The 20,884-nt window shown below is 40.9% G+C and overlaps 1 protein-coding gene across 1 annotated transcript; it reads right to left on the bottom strand.

Moving 5' to 3' along the window:
• Positions 1-1,831: 1,831 nt before the first annotated feature.
• Positions 1,832-16,620, bottom strand: LOC140685456 (dihydrodiol dehydrogenase 3-like). The gene is made up of 9 exons (XM_072955021.1): positions 16,524-16,620; positions 14,006-14,173; positions 13,045-13,161; positions 11,627-11,704; positions 11,075-11,197; positions 7,629-7,738; positions 6,294-6,459; positions 3,923-4,005; positions 1,832-1,974 (listed from the first exon to the last, which is right to left on the bottom strand). Exons 1-9 carry the CDS (start codon positions 16,605-16,607, stop codon positions 1,932-1,934), a joined length of 972 nt encoding a protein of 323 aa, XP_072811122.1. The 5' UTR covers positions 16,608-16,620; the 3' UTR covers positions 1,832-1,931.
• Between the last annotated feature and the right edge of the window lie 4,264 nt (positions 16,621-20,884).

The following is a 20,884-nucleotide window of genomic DNA, read 5'->3' as shown; positions in this document are numbered from 1 at the left end:
CAGAGGTGATGAACAGAGACTTGATTGAGGGCAATGCCCGGAGTTTGTGACCAAATAATAAGATAAATGACACTGATTTTCAGTACATTTGAGCAATCGTCCTTGACATCTGTTTCTGTTGTGAATGCCGCACTTGTGTCATGTGTCAGCTTTCAGATACTGAGAGATCTGTGCGTCTGGAGGATAAGAATAGTCTTCTTTTCTCCCAGCCCAGGTCCTAGTTGTCATCGATCCCTACACTCATACAGGAATTAGGTTAAGCCTTTTTGACTTGTTTCTTTTGTATATCAGCTTTCAGACTCTGAAACCTCCAAGCAGAAATCATTTCCTGCCCCACCAGCATGGGCACACAGAGCAGCAGGACATGGCTGGACCATGGGACTTGAGACCATGGCCACCTCTGTGGGAGCAGGTCCTGATGGTCAGAGAGACTTCCCAGGGTCTTGGTTCTGTATCTCGAATACGGTCAGCTCTCAGCGGTCATTTTCCGAGAAAGATGAAGTTTGAAATAGTCCAAATAAAATCACTTCCAGGAAAGACAATGAGCTGTGTTTTGTTCTTATTCCTCCGCATTTGTGGATGGAAGTTTATGTGCCGTGTAGAGAAGACTTTTCTGGCCATCAAATCAAGGATAACAGATGAGCTTGCTCCAGGCCCTGGAGGCGTTGTACAGATTTCTGTGTTGATGTCATAGCCTACACGTTTGCTGATATTATTAATTCGTTCTGACATTTCTTGCTTTAGCTTATGGTTTTGTTTTCTACATACAAGATCAGGTCATCTCAGAACAGAGATAAGTTTACTTCTTTGGAATGCATATTATTTCTTTTCCTAATTTTTTTTACTGTAGCCAGAACTCCCGATGCCATGTTGACTGAGTGGTAAAAGCAGATAAATTTTCATATTATCAATCTTATGCAGAAACACTTTCAATTTTTTCAACACTAAGTATGATGTTACCTGTGGTTTTTTCATATGTGGGCTTCATTATGCTGAGAAATATTCTTTCTCTTTCTAATTTATTGAGTGTTTTTGTTATCATGAAAAGATATTTTCTTTATATTACTGGACAGTAAACACGCCTTCTGATTCTCTGGAGGGAGACACACTCTCTGTATTGCAAGGCGGTTCACTGTACAAACAGGAAGGGCTGAATGGTGAAGGGTCGTCGGTGCCGCTGCAGATCAGGGGTCCAGAGATGTGCGAGACCGTGCGGAGTTCTCTCCCGACGGGCGCTTGCCCACCTGGAGCAGCTCAATCCTCCTGCTGTCACTCAGCCTTCATCCTCCACTAGACTGTGAACTCAAGATGTTTCTTGTTAAAATTTATTTCCTGTCTATGTTATTTACTGGGAAGACAATGTCTGGCACGTCAGGATTTTCAACAAAGTTTTCCTGAGTAAATCAACAAATGAACGCTGAATTATGCAAGAACTCATCAGAAGCTGAATCCAGGCAGATGATTACAAAATACATAAATAACCACATGCACAGTTTACAACAAGCAAAACATAATACTGCTTTGTAAAATAACATCTGATAAGTCTTTAAAAATACCTAGGCTAAATTAAACAGTAAGTATATAACCTGTATATAGAAGATTGTTTTGATTTGTAAACCAACACACACATTTGTATTGGAAAAATGAAGAAAAATGTACGAAAATATTTTTTTAACGAGCTAAACACAGGTGATCTTTATTTTTTACTCTTTCTGTTTTCCACATTTTCTGTAATTAGTATGCATTATTTTAATTATCAGGAAAAACAAGAATCCTTACTGTAAAGTTTTATTATTATAACACAATTTTTATAAAAAAAAAAAAAAGAAAGGCAAGCTTTCTGAAAGTTCAGGCACTTCTCTTCATCCCCTCCACCGAGCGCAGAAATGCTCTTCACAGCCCTCGGCAGGAGGCACGGTGGAGACTCAGAGTCAGTATTCTTCGGAAAACGGGTACTCAGGGTGACCAGCAGCACTGAAAGAGAAGGAGGGACAGTCACTCATCAACTCTGTCCTGAATTTTAAAAGGTGAACATGTACTTCTTTTATTAGGAAAGATTTTTTTAAAGGGAGTGAACTATTAAAATAAAAGGACAATATTAATAAATATTGTCAAACAGAAGCTTACTCTGCATGCAGTCAGGATGGGCTAAAAACACTAAATTTACAACCACGTCCCTCCTTCTATCCCAAAGTGCATACACGCAGGCGCCTGGTCCAAGTGCAAATGGCACCTAAATGCCCACCTCCCACGTTCAGGTGTAATGTTAACACCACGGTGACAAGTATTTCACTGAGATTAGAGTTTATAGGAGGTGCAAGGTCTATGGCTAAACGTGGGGGTCGGTTCGGCCCCAGGGGAACCCCTGACCCAGGATGTTGAGAAGGATCTCAGTTCAGGACTTTGCTGCTCTTAATCACGTATTCATTCAACAAATAAATACTGAGCACCGCCAACAATACGGGGGCCTCCGCTAAGGGACTCTGGTCTATTCGGGAGGGAGCACGTCCACCTGAATGATCGCACCTACGAAGTGGGAAGCGCTTTTCTGAATGTCTGGTTTATGAGAGCACTGGTTGTTCAGGAATTAGTGTTACTGCAGTTTCCCTTTATCCCCGTGTTCTCATTTTTCTTTCTAACTTGCTTCTTTCCAAATCAGCTCAGTAGCAAGTGTCTTCTGGCTAATTCCACGTGACAAGAGCTGTGCTGTTGACACAGGATCACAAAAATGAGGAAGTCTAGTCATTCAGAGCCTGACGAGGGAGAACAGAGTCACAGGTGAAAGCCTTTGAGTACAGAAAACTCACTCTCCACTTTTTAATCCTTTAAACTGCCTTTTCTCAGAATCACGCTACACCTCTACAAACAGGGAGGAGAGTGTTGAGACCTTTTATCTGAAACCACATCTTCATTTTATCACTGACACGTATTTCTCTTCTCCCTAAACTCCCTTGCACACTTCTCTCAGTCTGACGAGTCTTCTTTCTCTTCAATCCTGACATCCTCCTGCAGGAATTCAACATGGAATTCCATGTGCGTGAATAAGTCAAAGTCAAGGACATAGCGGTTCCCCAGGGGAGGGTCTCCTGATGGACAAGACAACACTGAAGTAAGTCTTGAATCAAGAAACAGAGGAATCCAGATGACCTCATCTGGGTGTGTGCTGCAGAAGACACAGCAGATGCTGCCTGGAGGCTCAGTGAAGTTCACCATCCATTTGTAATTCAGTTTGGTGAGATTACAAGGAAGAGAAAATGGAGCTGGATGCGGGAAAAATGCCAGTGAGATGTATTTGGAAGAAATGAACGGTGTCTTGGAAAAAGGAAAGCCCATTAAGGAGAAAGCCACCAGACACTTAGGGGAGGGGGTGGCAGCGGGGCTGCTATGTGACCTCACAGCACCACACAGCGGCCTTCAATGGGCCGTTACTTCATAAAAAATATTAGTTACACTTTACAATTCTGTTAGGACAAAACAAATGTAATCCTAGCTTGACTCACTATTACACTGTCACTATTAATATAATCATTTTCCAATGATTTTAAAAAGAATGAAAAATGAAACATTCTCAGAAGCCCCTAAAAGAACAGGGCACTGTACACACTGTGTCTTCCTTGTCTAATGGTGCATCTTCCCAGTGAAGAAACACAGCAGGCACAGAGATTAGGGGCATAAAAATAGTGAATTCACCATGATGTCAACTTTGGTCAGTCTGCTTATGCACTTTCCTAGACCCCATTCATGTTTCTCTTGGGTGAGACATTGAATTCCAGGGGAAACCTCTGGTCTGAGTCTACAGGAAGCTCCTGGTTTACTCCTAGACTGGAAATCAGGACTGCCTTCCTGGTTATGGAAGCTTACATCCTCTGTTGACATGCATGCTACAGAAACAGCGTGTGTGAAATATATACAAGTCACTTACAATTGAAAATCGCAATATCGTATATTTCTGTTGAGGCCATCAATTGCTTTCATGTCTTCTGGTGGCAACTCAAAGTCAAAAACCTGGAAAGAAGGGAAGAATCACGTTAACCCCCCCCCCCAGGGAACTGGCCTCCCCCGGGACCTGGAGGACTTGCACCTGGATGGAGGCAAGAAGGGGGCACAGGGAGGCCCTGCCTGGCCTCAGCTTCCAGGTGAACTGGCCTGGGACCCCTTCTGCTGAGTTCTCCGCCCCTCCTTTCCCGCCCCCTTTCCTTCTCTGCTCCTCTTCACAGAGATTTACAGTTCAGCAAGCCCATATCTTTCTAAGTGAACTCTTGTAACGGAAAAAAAAAAAAAAAAACGTTTTTCCAAACAATGGGACAGTTGGACAATCTGGACAAAACACCTGCACTTGACCACTGGGTTTCCCTTCCCCCACCCCAGCACTGAGACGCAGCGAGGACTGGAAGGAGGAGTCCCCGTGTATAAGAGTCTCTCCAACCACCTGATAACAAACTGACTCATTATCTATAAATAAATCTACAAAATAGGATTATGTAAATGTCTTCGTGGAGAATGATATGAAATGTACTTAAAATATTAAACACATGTAACTAATTAGAAATTCATATCATAATCATGGAAGGGAAATCTGAATTTTGTAAAGAAATCAGTTTCCTTGATAGTGACCTAGTGTTTCAATGCAATATGAATTTAAACATGTATTCTTTAGTGGAAGATGATAAAGTGATGCTCAATCTTACATAAACAAACAGCTGGTCAAGAGCGACCAAGACATCCTTAAAGAAGAAAAAAGTTACCATTTAGTAAAGCAACAAGTATTTCCCACTATTATAAGATGGTGCACAAAAGCAAACCATTTAATAGGAGACAGAGGCCAGATATATATTTATGAACATTTGATATATGACAGAGTTGACCATGTTAATCTGTGGGGAAATATGGACATTTGGATTTTCATTTAATAATATATATATGAATACACACACACACACACACACATATTTTCATGTCATATTACAAAGTCAATTCCAGGTGTAATACAGACCCAAATTTGAATGGAAAGACAAACAAATTCTTTCAGGGTAATATTTCCTTGCCCCTCGAACTGACCTGACCTGTGACTTGCATTACACAATAAAATTTGCCACAAGCAATGGTCAGTCAGTTCTGATCCTTGACATGAAAAGGATTTTTTCCCACTCACTGCCTTGTGGCCATACCACTGTGCTGAGATGAAGGCCAGTTGGGTGGCCACAGTCTAGACAACTGTATACGAAAATCTATATGGAGCAGAGTGTAGGCTCCTCTGACAGGAGCCAAATCCACCTGCTAAAGCAGAATTGTCCGGCTGCTCTGCATTTAACTGCAAACACATGAGAGCCACAGCCAAGAGCAGAACAGCTTAGCTCAGCTCAGGCTTATTGTCAAACCACAGGGTCATGAGCTACACAAATGACCTTTGTAATAAACCCCATAATTGGAGAGAGTTTGCTGTACAGCTGTGGCTAACGGTATAATACTGGTCTCCTACACAAAAGTCAAAAGATGCAGAAACCTAGCAAAAATGGACAAAGTTCGAACAATGGCAAAAACTCAAGGAGGTTAAATGTATGTAAGTAGCACTACATTAGCAATCAAAGAAATGCAGAGTAAACCACAATAAACTAGAGGTTGAAGATCACGGCTGTAACTTCCGTGAGCCCCAGATTGACATGCTGGAAACCTCGCCCCCACTGTGATGATATGAGAACATGGGGTCTCTGAGTGGGGATGCGGTCAGGATGGTGGAGCCCTCACGGGTGAGATTAACGCCATGTCACCTGCCATAAAGGAGGCCTGAGCCAGCTGTGCGGCCCCCTCTATGATGCAAGATACATCGACAAGAGCGTGACCTGGGACAGGGCCTGCGCCTGACCACACAGGCACCCTGCTCTCAGAATTCCAGCCTTTAGATCTGTGAGAATTAAATTTCAGTAGTTTCTAAGACTCCCAATCTCTGGTATTTTGTTAGAGCAGCAAAAATGCTCTCAGAAAGTCACATAATCCAATTTCCTGACTGGAGAAAGAAGAAATGAGATATCACTTGCACAGGGCAACAGAATAGATTGCAAATGTAATGCTGGAACTAACATCTCTCCCTCGTGTCCAATCTCAATTCTACTTCGCCGTGCTGCTGCTCCTGCTGCAAGAATTGGTGGAGAAAACCGTTAGGACTGCCCATAAGGCATCCAACACAGGGAACAAAGGTAACTCATCTCGGCCCAAAGACGTCTGGAAAGCTGCACACAGAGTGACCCTCGTGGACGGTATGAGTTAGGAGCCCTGCCCCTCACCCCACGCATCACCTGCATGTTCTCTTTAATCTCCTTCTCCTTGTAACTCTTGGCCAGAACCACCACCCCGCGCTGCAGCTGGTAGCGAAGGGCAATCAGAGCTGGGCTGCGCTTGTGCTTCTTGGCAATGGCACCAAGAAGCGGGTCGTCCAAGAGAACGGGGAGGCTTTGGTCCACCCTGGAAGGAAATTCAGAAACGCTGAGGAGCTGACACTGAGCGCTGAGTTTGCTAGGAGGCTTCCCAAACACTCCAAGTAGGGCCACCTAGACCCGTGCTTCTCAAAATGTGTCCCTGACCATCAGCATCCATGTCACCTGGGGTCTTGGCAGAAACGGGAGTTCCGTGGCTGAACCCAAGACACAGGTGATGAGAAGCTCAGGTGGGGCACCCAGGCATCTGGGTCACAAAGCTTGCAGGTCATTTGGACGCATAGGTGAGTTGAGACCAGTGCTTCCAAACCCACAGAATTTTCTCTTTTACTTCTCTGTGGCTGTTTTCTTCTCCAATCATAGCCCCAAAGTAAGGGCAAGGGCATGAAAGGAGAAATGGAAGGAAAACCTGAGGCTTTTTTATTTTAACTTTTCTCAGGTATTGACAAAAACTGAGTAGTCTCCAAATGAGAACTATTCATTGTATCATTACGTATAGTGTGCAATAAGATGTTTACAAAAATGGTTCAAAATCTAATTTTTCAGTCATGATAGATCTGAGAAGTATATATTATTAACCCAATTTCAGATAAAAGGTAAGGGATGCTTGGGGAGCTGATTGTTGGAAATGTGTTCATTAGTTAATGAATAAATCATGACATAAACGTGCCTTTGGTCTCAGCTGGGGGTTAGATATAGATGGTAATGCAGACAGCTGTTATTGATTCATCTGTAAGAAATCACGTAATGGGAGAACACTGGCTGAGTGGTGGGCGACAAAAGAGAAAGATTTCTTCCCTTCCTTCCTCCTGTCCTCCAAGCCAGTTGAGAGCTATCTTCAGAGCACTGAGCATGGTATGATTAAAAATACTGCATCAAAAATGGAATTTTACAGCATACAGCTGTGTGAGCTGTACCTCGTGCCTGGAACCCAACTGCTAGTGCAAATTGTTTTTCAATCTTTTATTGGGGCTATTGGTTCACAATGCACCAAAATGGCATTTGAGTATCTTCTGGAACCAAAGAACTAGAATTCCTACCTTTTGGTAAGAAATGCACATTTTTGTTGGTTAGAATTATTTGCTTTGTAATTCTCACTAGAACTCCAATCCTTGGGAAGAGGAATAAATTTTTCATTTAACTCAAAAAATTTGAATTTTATGGAAACACTTTGCTTTCTTCATCAGGGTTCATTACCATTTGGGGTCTCTTTGGGATCCCAGAGCACTGTAGGCGACCAGAACAATGTCCTTGGACTTGCAGAAATCCAGCAGTTTGCTCTGGTTGAGATAAGGGTGACATTCCACCTGCGGAATGCCAACACGGACAAGGGTCACATTATGAAACGGTAATATTAACATGACAGAGAAAGGTAAATATTTTTAAATGCTTTAAAAATAACGCTGTGTAACATAAAATTGGAACTGGAAATGTCAACATCAAGTAATGACTTTTCAAAAATACATTTAAATCTCACCCTTGAAAAAGTTACCAGTAATGACATTCCTGAGAACAAGCAATCTACCATCTTACACCAGCAGGAGACAGGCCTCATTCCAGATCTGGGACAAGAAAAGAACTGTTTGAATCCTGGACATCAAATTGTGCAGAAAGCAAGAATTTGCCCAAAGACTCATGAAAAACTGTCTGAAGGACTAAAAGAATCAGTTTGAGGGGGAGTCCGTTGGTGACATATGGTTTGATTTGAGCGTCAAAGGGAATTATGAGCAAAAGCAATTGTAACACACAGAGTCGGTCAACGTCCATGAGTCCCTACTGATGAGAGAGGGCGAGAGAGCAAACATATATGCCTCCACTGAAGGTGATCATGACAACAAATCCATCCTCAGACACTGACAGTCAATGGGAAAGAGTTAAGTTTTTACCCTGCTTATGGGAATAACTGTATCCTAATCTGACTCAATGAGGGAATTTTATTTTTGCAATAAATTGCCAAGTAGGAAAATTAAAAAAGAGTGTTGAAAATTGAAAATTAGTTTTTAAACATCTCAGTGAATCAAATAATGCCAGTGAAAGTCATTGATGGATCCTCAAACATTAAGTAAAAATTTACAGGAAATCTCACTTCCCCTGATGGCAATTACACTCCAGCAGATGACTGGGTAACTTCAATGGGGAAAATACACATTTCCAAAGGAAAGGTCTGGTCACCACTAACTCTACCACGGGGACAAAGGTACCATCACTCACAGCAGGACAAATGGTCATAGGTGCTTCCCACTGGATGACGCTGTGAGGGACACACTATGCAAAAAATACTTCTTGCCAAAATGTTTAATCTTAATGTAGTAAATGTTCAGATCTAACTACTAATTTACGCCATCTGGGAGTAGAGAGACAAGTTAATTAACATCTCAAAATAATAATCTGATAAATCTATTCTATTTGTCAAAAACCTGTCTCCACCCCAATGTTCATAACAGCACTATATACAACAGCCAAGATGTGGAAGCAACGTAAATGTCCATTGACAGATGTCTGGCTAAAGAAGTTGTGGTATATTTATAGAATGGAATACTATACAGTGATAAAAATGAATAAAATTACGCCATATAAAACAACATGGATGGATGTGGAAATTGTCAGTCTAAGTAAGTAAGCCAGAAAGAAAAGAAAAATACTATATGATATCTCTCATATGTGGAAGCTGAAAAAAAAAGAAGGAAGGAAGGAAGAAAGAAAGGAAGGAAAGAAGGAAGGAAGGAAGGAAGGAAGGAAGGAAGGAAGGAAGGAAGAAAGAAAGAAAGAAAGAAAGAAAGAAAGAAAGAAAGAAAGAAAGAAAGAAAGAAAGAAAGAAAGAAAGAAAGGGAAAGAAAGAAAGAAAAAGAAAGAAAGGGAAAGAAAGAAAGAAAAAGAAAGGAAGGAAGGAGGGAAGGAAGAAAAAGGAGAACACTAATGAACTCATCTACAAAACCGAAACAGACTCCCAGACATAGTAAACAATCTTATGGTTATCAGGGAAAGCAGGTAGGAAGGGATAAATTTGGGAGTCTGAGATATGCAAATGTTGGCTACTATATATAAAAATAGATGAAAGAACAGATTTTTTGTGTATGGCACATTATCTATATTCAATATCCTGTAATAACCTTTAATGAAAAAGAATATGAAAACAAATACATGTATGTATATGTATAACTGGGACGTTATGCTGGGACACCAGAAGTTGACACATTGTAACTGCCTATACTTCAATAAAAAAAATTAGAATGAAAAAACTTGTCTGGATTTTGTAGTAAGATTGGCTGATCATTCTACCTTAAAAAGACATGAGAAACATGACTCAAAGTGACATACGAATGACAATCAGATCCAGCTCAACAAAATATTACATATATGTGTGTATATTATTATTATGTGTGTATATTCATATGTACATATTGACTATTATAATTGAAAATATTGATTTTATATATAAAATATTGATTATATATATAAAATATTGTTTTTTTATATATGTATATACATATATATATATAATTCCATAATTTTACCTGCTACATTTTCCATAGAAAACTCCTACTCCTGGACTTCAGGTTGTACTTGAGGATATTATGTTATATCCAAAAGGACAGTCACAGAAAGTCAAATAGTACATGACAACAGTTATATGATATGTCTAAACTAGTCAAACTCATAAAATTACAGAGCAGAGTGACGGTTTCCAGGGGCTGGAGGAGGGAGAAACCGGGAGTTGCTAATCATGGGCTTCCAGTCTCAATTACACGAGATGGGCAAACTCCAGAGACCTGCTGGAGCGCACTGCCCCTACAGTTAACAGCGTTGCACTGCACTGCGCTGCATAGTGTTGTGCAGTTAACATTGTCTTCAGCTCTCCCGTTAAGTTTTCTCTCCACAGTAATGTAAAAATACAAAAAATTTTTTTAAAAAGTAAGAGAACAGAACCAAACAGAGAAAAATGTGTTTAAACAGTTAATTTTATGATGGAAATCAATGAGAGAAATAGAAAAAAATTGAATAATTCACAAGGTTGGCTCTACCTTCCAGACGAATGTTCCTGAGTGACTATTTCATCTACTGTTAGTATCACCATAAGCCAGTCACTTCATCCCTCAAACATCGATGACTTGCGTAGCTTCCAGTAAATCTCCCTGGACTGTGCTTCCTGCTGGAGACCCCTCAAAGCAGAGACACCAGGACTAAGGATTCAGGCACACAAGCCCCACACAAAACTGTAACTCCTCTCTCAGCTGATTTCCACCTTTCTTTATTGACTTCCCATTGCGTGCTTTCATGGCCTTCCTTCCTGTACACAATCACTCTCATCATCTAACTTCTGGTCATCCTTTACAGCTCAGGGAAATGCCACCTTCCTCCTGACTTCCAGGTACCTATTCTAACCCTCCCTCATCTGCTTTCTCCTCCCTAGTTTCCTACACACAGTTTACCATTAAGGTCTCACCACCATTTACACCAAGACTTTCTCAAACAGAGAAACCATTATGGGTTCCATTAACAGCCTTCCAGACAGAGGCTCTGCTCTCTAGAACCTTCTGCCCCACAAAGGGGGGAGGAATAGGAGGGGAGCTGAGTAGACACCTGGCTGAGGTGCAGGAAGAAGGTTGTGAGGACCAGAAGGAGAGGAGAGCGAGAGGGTTCACCTGGTTGCAGACGGGCTTGTGCTTGAGCCCTGGCTTGTTCAGGATCTTCTCCAGCTGCTTGTGGTTAAAGTTGGACACCCCGATGGACTTGGCCAGTCCCGCATCCTTACACTTCTCCATGGCCTGGGGAGGAAGGGTGGTGATGAGTCATTTGTCACTGGCTATAGATCAGGAGTAAATGCAGGTAAGATCTGTTAAAATGGTCGTCACCAGAATTAGGACTGATTATCAAGAAGAAAAATGTAATAAATCAAACAAGGGAAAGAGGTCATAACATAAGAATAAGAGTCACAGTCTTCTTAGAAAACCCAAGACCGTATAGGACACGTGGAAGGAAGGAGATGTCTATCCTCAGTGTCCCAAATTCCTCCCCTCTGTTCCTCCATAAACACTGTGGCAATGATTTCCCCCACACCAGTGCAGCACAGCAGCCCTTTTAAAGCTCATGAATTGCTGAATCCGATGGTCCACACACCACTCCCCCAGGAGGAAGAAGTGAAGATGCCCCCTCTCCTGCCTTCCTCCCCTGTGCTCTCTCCTCCACAGACTCACCTCCCATGTCCTACAGAGATCCACTGTGTCAAACATCATTTTTCCATTTTCATCTTTGGGATAAGCCTCCTCTCCTGGCTGAAAGAGAAGCACTCATTTTAGAGATAATTAATAATTAATAAATAGAGACATAATAATTAACAGTTGATTGATTAATTAATTAATAGAGAAAAATAATTTCTCCAAGAGTAACCACGCTGGCAGGCACACCTAGGACCAGGACACTCAGCCTCCACGCGGCAGGTGTTGCGACACTTGAGGTAGTGCTATTTGCAGAGTGGTTTGCATGTGCGGCTGTAAGGAGCGTCTTCAGGAGACAGGCTTCCTCCATCTCTTGCACTTACTGTAAGTTGGAATTAATTCAATTCTCCTGCCTGCTAATGGGGATTGTCACTGATGTATGTGAACTTTGTCTGCCCTGTATTCTTTCCTCTTGCAAAATGCCCGTAATTAGCTGAGAATGAAAGTAAGTTATCTTATTTCTGGCATGAAAATTGCAGTATTGACCTAGCCAAGACAACCAGAGCTCCTTTTCCCTCTGAACACTGAGAGCGCAAGGGCACTCACATGAACCAGGCAGGATCAGTGCAGGCCGTCCTCAGGCTCAAAAGGAATGTGGACCATCCAGACATGCTCTCAAATGTTAATGACTATGTGCACTGACCTCAACCAAGGCCATATTTGCCACCGATAGAAAATATGGAGATAAAAATTAAGACAGGCAAGAGTAATGTCATGTTAAAGGATAGAGAAAAGGGGACATTTCTGAAGTACTGCCAGCCCTTAACTCTATCCATGGCTGGACGTCCCATTTACATAATTCATTAAGCTATTTTGTGTAGGAGAGCTTGTGTAGATTTCTGTGACCTAAAATCAAGAGTTCTACATAGCACGGTTGTTAATCACTAAGCATAGTCTAGAAAACTCCATGTGAGACAGCCAACGTCATAGGCAAGGTCCCTCAAGTCCCTACAAAGACTGATGGCTGAGACCCACCCAGAGAGAGCACCACCAAAACTGCTCAACTGCAAAGGGCGAAAGAGGAGGCAAACTCATCACAGCCAGCTGGAAGGCAGCTTCAGGGCTCGGCACCGCCGCGCCGAATCTGCGTTTATGAAATCCACAGGAGACCCGGGGCCCTAATCAGGACCCGGTGCTGAACATGCCTGTTTCTATTTCCTCGAGATTTTTAAGGCAAAGGTGTGAGATTGTTGGACTCTGTTCTCTTGGGGGCATGGAAAGAATAGTAAGGATTCAAAAAGCTCAGTAAAAATGTAATAAAAATTGTTACTTTGGGGATTTGACTCTAGTGAATCATCCTGACATCTATCTGAAAAATCTCCATTCAACCACTTATGCAAGTTACTAGACATTCTGACATAAGAAATAAAACACTTGTCATCACCCAAACTGCCAACCTTCATAGCCACGGGAAAGTGAATAATATAGAGGTCCACATAGTCCAGTTGAAGATTTTTCAGTGACTTTTCCAAGGCTGGTCGCACCAACTCTGGTCGGAGGAAAGTGGCCCAAAGCTGCAGAGGTTCAAGAAAGAAAGCGGGTGATTTTGTTTTTCTTCTTTCATCTAATGACTAGACATTTCTACTGTTTAGAAGGTGATTTAAAAAATACTCCTTTTCTTTTTGAGGTTCTTTTGTGGCTGAACTTACCGATGGAAACTTTATTATTTGCTTGAAGTTATCATCATTATACGTACTAACAATGGCAGGAAAAGACCCCAGAAATAAAAAGTGTTAGCAAATAATTGTCGCGCCCATCATCTGAATTGTGTCTGAGAGAGTTTAAAAGCAGTTCACAAGCTTGGGCAAATTCCATCAAACAACGTATCCTCTCAGGAATACTTATTATCTGCTTGTTTATGTAACAGCGCTTTGAACATATTAATATGTGCAGAACACAGTTTAAGACATATTGACTAGATCTTGAGTAACAAACAAACTGCCTCCTCTATCCCTCTCTCTTATTGGTGGTGCTGAAAACTGAGATTCAGAATGTGAAGAAATTTTAGAAAGTCACCCAGATGATAAGGAAAGGTATAATCTGATCACTGTTCTCTGATTTATTAGCCCGTGCTAAACCACACTGCTCCAGTCTAGGCTCAGAGAAGTGAAGTGACTATACCTTTAAAGCTAAAATTTAAACACAGCGGTGATGAGAAAGCAGTCATCACTCCCTTCTCTCTCTCTCTCTCTCTCTCTCTCTCTCTCTCTCTCTCTCTCTTTTGGATACTTGGTTTAACACGTAAATATTGGGGGAATAAAAGTTCTACCAATGTGCACAACTCAGCAAACAGCTACTGATCTTATCACGTAATTGTTACTTGTTCACACATGGGCACACACAGCACACACACAGCACCTTTGAAGTGTAGAATATGTCTTCTCTCTTCACAGTGCCGTCTGCAATCTTGCTTCGGATGGCCTGTCCAACCTGCTCTTCATTTTGGTAGACATATGCACAGTCAATATGGCGGAACCCAGCACCTATAGCAAATTTGGTGGCCTCCAGAGCTTCACTCTTAGGAACCTACGTAAGCAACAAAGGTCACACTTCAATATCCACATGATTAAGAGATTGCTGAGGTACAAGCTGTGACCTCTCCAAGGCTCAACTTTTCTTCATGTCTTAGGTTCGTGCTGCACGTGTGGTGATGAGCCCATAAGAGTCTGCCTGTTCTCTTCTGGTAAGTAATTAAAGGTAGACATCCAGGAAGCCTTCCAACGCTAGGCAATCACTGTTTGATCACTGGAATCAGAGGTCCCCAAGACCACCCTCATGCCCAGTGATTTGCTGGAAGAACCCAAAACGCTCAGCCTGAATTTGTAGTCACGTGTATGAAGTACACTGAGAGATGTTCCCAAGCAAAATTAATCATCCCCAAGAGGGATAAGGTGCAGAGTACAAAGCACCAAGAAACAAGGTGAACACTTCAAAGAGTCCTCTACCAGTAGCCACACAGCGTGCACCAAATTAAAAGGATGTCTACTCAGGGTGTACAAACCAATGTTTTCAAAATGCATCCATTGGGAAATGATACCACAGTCAAGCTAGTCAACATAACCATCACCTCACACAGCTAGCTTTTGGGGTGTGTGGTGAAAACACTTAAGATCCACTCTCTTAGCAAATTTCAAGAACATAATGATATCACTTATATATGGAATCCGAAAAAAGACAAATGAACTTATTTACAAAAAACAAAAAGGAAAACAAAAAAAAAACCTCACAGACATAGAAAACAAAGCTATGGTTACCAGGGCGGGAAGAGTTGGGAAAGGATAAATTGGGCGCTTAATATTTGCAGATACAACTACTATATATAAAATAGATAAACAGCAAGTTTATACTGTAGAGCATAGGGAAGTGTATTCAATCTTGTAGAAACCTATAATGAAAAAGAGTATGAAAACGAATATATGTTTATCTATGACTGAAGTATTATGCTATACACCAGAAATTTACACAGCATTGTAAACTGACTATACTTCAATAAAAAATTTAAATTAAATTAAAAATTTTTTAAAAATTTAAGAATATAATCCATTATCATTAGCTAGAGTCACCATGATGTACATTAGGTCTCCAGAACTTATTCATCTTATATCTGAAGGTTTGTCCTTTTGACCAGTATCTTTCAATGTTTCCAACCTCTGTCCCCAGCCTCTGGTCACCACTCCTATCCTCTCTGCGTCTATGAGTTCAGTTTTTTTAGATTCCACCCATAACGTCATCATGCGGTATTTTCCCTTCAGAATCTAGCTAATTTCACTTAGCTTAATGTTTTCCTGGTTCACGTGTGTGGTTCCAAATGGCAGCATTAACTTCATTTTAAAGGCTGAGTAATATTCCTTTTCTTTTTATGTATTTCAGAGTCCTTTGTTTTTCAAGGAAGTAGATATTTGGAATAACTGCTCTCTGCCGGTTCCAGTCATGGTCTTCCCTTCAGTGTACAGCCATTCAGAGACTGACCAAGAAGTAAATACCAGTGAGCTTCAGGGATATCCTGGGTCCTTCCCTCCCCTCAACCCACGCTGCACTACAGAGTAAACAAGCCCTGTCTTCTGTCTCCAAAATGTCTCTGAAGATTTCCTTCTGTTTCACAGACAAGAAAAGTGAGACTCAAAGTTTAAGGGAAAGTCCCTTGTTCTACAACTAAATACTCCAGAGACAACAGGGACAGCAGCTTTTGGACGTCTAGCCTGGAGACTTGTGCACTTTGCCCACCTTTTGTCCAAGGACTGAAGGCTCTATTTTCATAAAATACATTGCAAAACCCAAGAATTGAAGCTTGGCCTGTAAGCCTGTAGCTCATTCCCTCCAATGATATTACAGTTTCCATCAGGATAAGTTCCAGCAGAACAGAAGCGCATAGCAAACCACGGGTGGACTATTTCTGGCCTGGCACCCAGCAGGCTAACACACAGCAGAAAAGCAATTCCCTCTCATGTGTTTTCATTCACCTCATCTTCAGGACCTCTTATCTCAGACATTTCTCTGATCTTTCTTGGAAGGGGGAAAGATTTCTTGAATTGCTGATATATACAGAGAAACTGCTTCATTGCAATAACACTCAAAGCAAAGCAACTGGCAGTCAGTGCTCTTGGCAACTGAGTTTCATCACTTCCATCAAGCTGGGAAAGAAATAGAAACTGTGGAGAGACCCAGAATGATCTGGAGTTGACCAAAGTTTCAGAACAGGATGCAGAGTGAAGACTGAGTACTTTCTCCCCCGTCACAAGGAATGGTTCTAGGCTGGTTAGGAGAAGCAAGGGGGCCTCCCAGAGTCACCCAGGAACTCAGTGAATTTACAATCCAGGTTGTTTCCACCCATGTTACATCTATTTTAAATCCTCAACCCTAAGATCACTATTGTTACCTCCTCAGGTGCAAAGGTGCCAAATCCCAGCACAGGAATGAAGCGGCCGTCAGTAAGTTCCCGACGCCGATGTTTGGGATCCATTGCCTGTGGCTCCTCTGACTGAGCAGACTGTGATTTCTTCTGTGCTCACAGCTTATAAATAACAGGAAGGTACCACCCCAACTGCACCGTCCAATTGTTAACAAATATATTGTGGCAGGAGCAGGTTAAAGCAGTAGCCATGGAGTAAGAAATATTTGAAGTGAATTAACTTATTTGGTTTATTATCAGAATAATCTTAAGTATTATATAATGATAAATTCATCATTAATTTTTTGCAAAATTTTATCTCATCAGTTTAGTAAATAATTTTAAAATTCTGGAGCCATTTACATCACTGTTGATTATTGCACAAGAGTTGCTAAACAGCTATTGACCAAGTATTAGACTAGAAACTTTCACATACCAGTATTTTTTGTTTTCCTAATTATGAAGCCCAATCCTGGTCAAAGATCAACTGAAACAACTATTTTACAGTCCATACACATACACACACACACACACACACACACAATCACACAATTTAAAGGATGGATTAATGGGCATTTTTCAAAATGTTAACACTTAATAAAGAATTAAAACTTCAACTAAAAATAAATTTGCCTTTTTCCATTTCCCACCAGGAAAATTATTTTGCGTTACCGTCCTGGCACAGGTGAAATCCTGATAATGATATCAAATAGGACAACCTGGGAAACTGCCTGTGGAAGGTTAATTATTACTAGTTTTTGGATATCCTGTGCACTGTGTAACCAGACTGTTAGATTGGATACACACTTTATCTAGTTATATAACTTTTAAAGCTATCATGACATAAATGATAAATATTTTATATACTTTATTATCTTGCTCAACATTATTCATTAAAGAAAAAGCTGTAAACCAGTTAAATTGTAACACATTTAGGAGAAGTTAGGAAAATCATGACACACTTATACAAGGGAATGTTGTGAACCAACTAAAATTTAACGTATAGAGCCATGTCAGCAAAATGGTGTACTAGAAAATAATGAATTCTCCAATAGAAATGAAAGGGGAAACCTCAGAAGCTAGCTATAAAACTTTACATGAGCTCTGGAAAACAATCAAACAAAAATCTACAGCAACAAAATGAACACCCAATTGGGAAAAATTCAGGATCAAAGTGGTAGAAGGTTTCACTGTGTCAGTACTCGCCCTTAGCACTCCCCTTGACTCATGCAGAGCAGTCTTGATGTGTAAGGGCATCAGCCCAGCTCCTTGTCCCTCCTCAAACCAGCAAGATCACAGAAAATCTTATTTGCAATGTTCCAAACCTATCTGGGGTCTGCCTGAAGACCAGTGTTTTTTCTGCCCAACTCTAAACTTAAACTGAAGGGCGGCAGGAATATCTCATTCCAGCTGCAGGGAGACCATACGTACACAGAGGCCAGGGACAAGGGGTTAAAGGAGGAGACACAGACTAGAGCGTGTAAAATTCTGAGTAGAACTGGGGTGTGTATTTGCAGGATATTAAGAGATTCAAAAAGCAGCCATGTATTCAGGGGAATCAAAAAGCCACACCCAGGCCAGGCAACATGCAGGCTCAGAAGGGAACCCAGGAGCCCTTCAGCTTTACTGCTGGGCTGACCCAGGACGAGCAGCACGCCAGGCTAATTATAGAAGCGTCCTGACGTGGAACAAACCTGCAAAGTGCGGGTCGTCGGCTGCTGCTTCCAGTGCCCAAATATAAACACACAATCAAAGCATTAAAAAAGGGAAACATGGTCCACTAAAAGACAAAAATAAATTAGCAGAGAATTTTTCCTAAATAAGAACAGGCATCGGAATTAGTAGACAAAGAGTTTCAAAACAACTTTCTTACACATGCCGAAGTGATTGAAGGAAAAAAAATTGTCAAAGAACTAGAGGAAAACAGGCAATTGATACATGAATATAATGATTACTATCAAATAAGGTATAGAAAGTATGCAGCTTAAGGCACAAGAAGGAAAAAGGAAAGTATGTGAACAGACACAAAAGGACTTGTAGGACCATCATTTGAACTCATACACACATCAGAGTTCCATGAGAGAGAGACAATGGGACAGAAGATTATTAACAGAAATAATAACAAAGACTCCCCAGATTGGATGAAGGACATGAATTAACAAACGTGAGAAACCCAAAGAACTACAGGTAGAATCAACACAAAGATATCCATATTTACATACATTGTATTCAAACTGATCAAACAAGACAAGTCAGCACCTTGAAAACAACAAGAGAAACATGACTCATCAGGCAGAAGGGATGCTGGACACATTATCAACGCACTCCTCATTAGAAACATCAGAGGACATAGGGCAGTAGGAGTATGCATTTGAAATGACAAAAGAAAATAAAATACCCTGTCAATCAAGAATTCTACATCCTGCAAACAGGTCCTTCCAATATGAGGGCATAATTAAGACAATCTTAGATAAACAATAGATGAGGAAGTTTGTTGTCATTGGAACTGCCTCATGAAAAATGTAAAGAGTTCAAAGGAACAGATGCTGGATAGCAACTCAGAGCCATAAGAAGATATAAAGACCTCTGGTGTGGGTCAATATAGGAGCAAATATAAAATTATTCATTTCTGCAAGTTTGTTTGGTACCTCTAGTTTTCCTTGTCAACAAGATTTAAAAGATAAATGCATAAAATAATCATGGATCTACGCTAATGTGTACACAAAGTATGAATGTGAAGTGAATGACATCAATAACTTACATTGGGAGATGGGGAAAGAGCTCTACAGTAGCAGAGTTTTTAAGGCATGGCGGTTAAATTGTTATCAACTCAAAAGTATTGCTATAGCTTCACAATGTTATGTGTAATCCACATGGCGATCACAAGGAGGATAGCAGTAAAACACAGAGGAAAATGAGAAGGGAATAAAAACATGTCGCTACCAAGATCATCTAAACAAAGGAAGGTAGTACGCAAGGGACTTAAGGCATATTGGGAAAAAAGATTGAAATGGCGAAAGTCTTTTCCTTTCAGTAATAACTTTAAATGTAAATAAGTTAAACTCCACATTCAACAGCTATCTATTGGCAGAATATATCTTTAAAAAATATATCAAGTTTCTGTTCTCTGCAAGAGACTCACTTTGTATCTAAGGACACAAACATTTTGAAAGGAAAAAAAATGGTAAAAGGTACTTCATGTATACAGCAACCGAAAGAGAACTGGTGTGACTACAACAATAACAGAACCGAAAAAAAATAAAAAGGCTTTGGAATGAAAATTGTGGCAAGAGATAAGAAAGATATTATACAATGATAAAAAGGTCAATCCACCAAGAATACAGAGCAATTATGAACATATATGTGCCAAACATCAGAGCTCCAAAATATATGAAATCAACATTAATGGAATTGAAGGAGACATAGGCACAACCACAACACTAGCTGGAAACATCATCGCCCCACCTGTAATAACTGACCGAACAAGCACACAAAAGATCAGCAAGGAAATATAAAACAGCACAGCAAGCAACTGTATGCCCAGATATTGAATAGTGAAGGTGAAATGGAAAATTCCTAGAAACACACAACTTATGGCGACTAAATCATGAAAGAATGAAAAATCTGAGTGGACCTACATGTATTAAGCAGTTTAAACCAGTAATCAAAAACCTATCAACAAAAAAAAAGCTCAGGGCCTGATGGCTTCACTGGAGAAGGCCACCGAGCATTTAAAGCAGATTTAACAACAATTATTCTTAAGCTCTTAAAAAAAAAAAAACCTGAAAAGGAAGAAACACTTTCTAACTCATTCTATGAGGCCAACTTTACCCTAAGAATAAAGCCAGACAAAGACACTGAACAAAAATAAACTACAAACATTGCATATGATTACTGCTGCCAAAAAAAATGCATCTACACAAAATGCTAGACAACTGAATTCATCAACATACTGAAAATTATATACCATGGCTAAATGAGATTGTTTCCTGGAATGTAAGAATTGATCACATGTTAATTTTAGGAAAGGCAGTACACCACATTAACAGGAAGAAGGGAAAAAATCATATGAAATCACAACTGATGTGGAAAAAGCACTTGACACAACTTGAGTCCCCACCAACTCCATCAACCCAGGCTGGTCAAGCAATGCCCCTGCGGACCCGACAGCTTCTCTCGGGAGCCTTGTGGATTCTACTGGGCATTGCATTACCAGGGGACCGTGCAGCCTGGGCCTCTGGGATCCACGCTCTGTCCAGCACATCGGAGCCTGCCCTGGGGTCCCTGAAGGAGCAGCACACCCAGGGCTCACCCCCTTCAGCCCTGTCTCTGGGCATCTGGGTCCCGTG

This window comes from Vicugna pacos, chromosome 35, assembly GCF_048564905.1.
Source record: "Vicugna pacos chromosome 35, VicPac4, whole genome shotgun sequence".
Lineage (NCBI taxonomy): Eukaryota > Metazoa > Chordata > Mammalia > Artiodactyla > Camelidae > Vicugna > Vicugna pacos.
Note: the sequence above shows the minus strand (reverse complement) of the source record. Positions and strands in the feature narration are given on the sequence as shown.

Excerpts from the sequence above, each read along its gene's own strand:
- LOC140685456 (XM_072955021.1), bottom strand. The coding sequence starts at position 16,607 with ATGGATCCCAAACATCGGCGTCGGGAACTTACTGACGGCCGCTTCATT. Across the intron at positions 14,174-16,523 it reads GCACCTTTGCACCTGAGGAG|GTTCCTAAGAGTGAAGCTCT; the intron begins GTAACAATAGTG and ends TTGCTTACGTAG. Across the intron at positions 11,198-11,626 it reads ATCTCTGTAGGACATGGGAG|GCCATGGAGAAGTGTAAGGA; the intron begins GTGAGTCTGTGG and ends CTTCCTCCCCAG.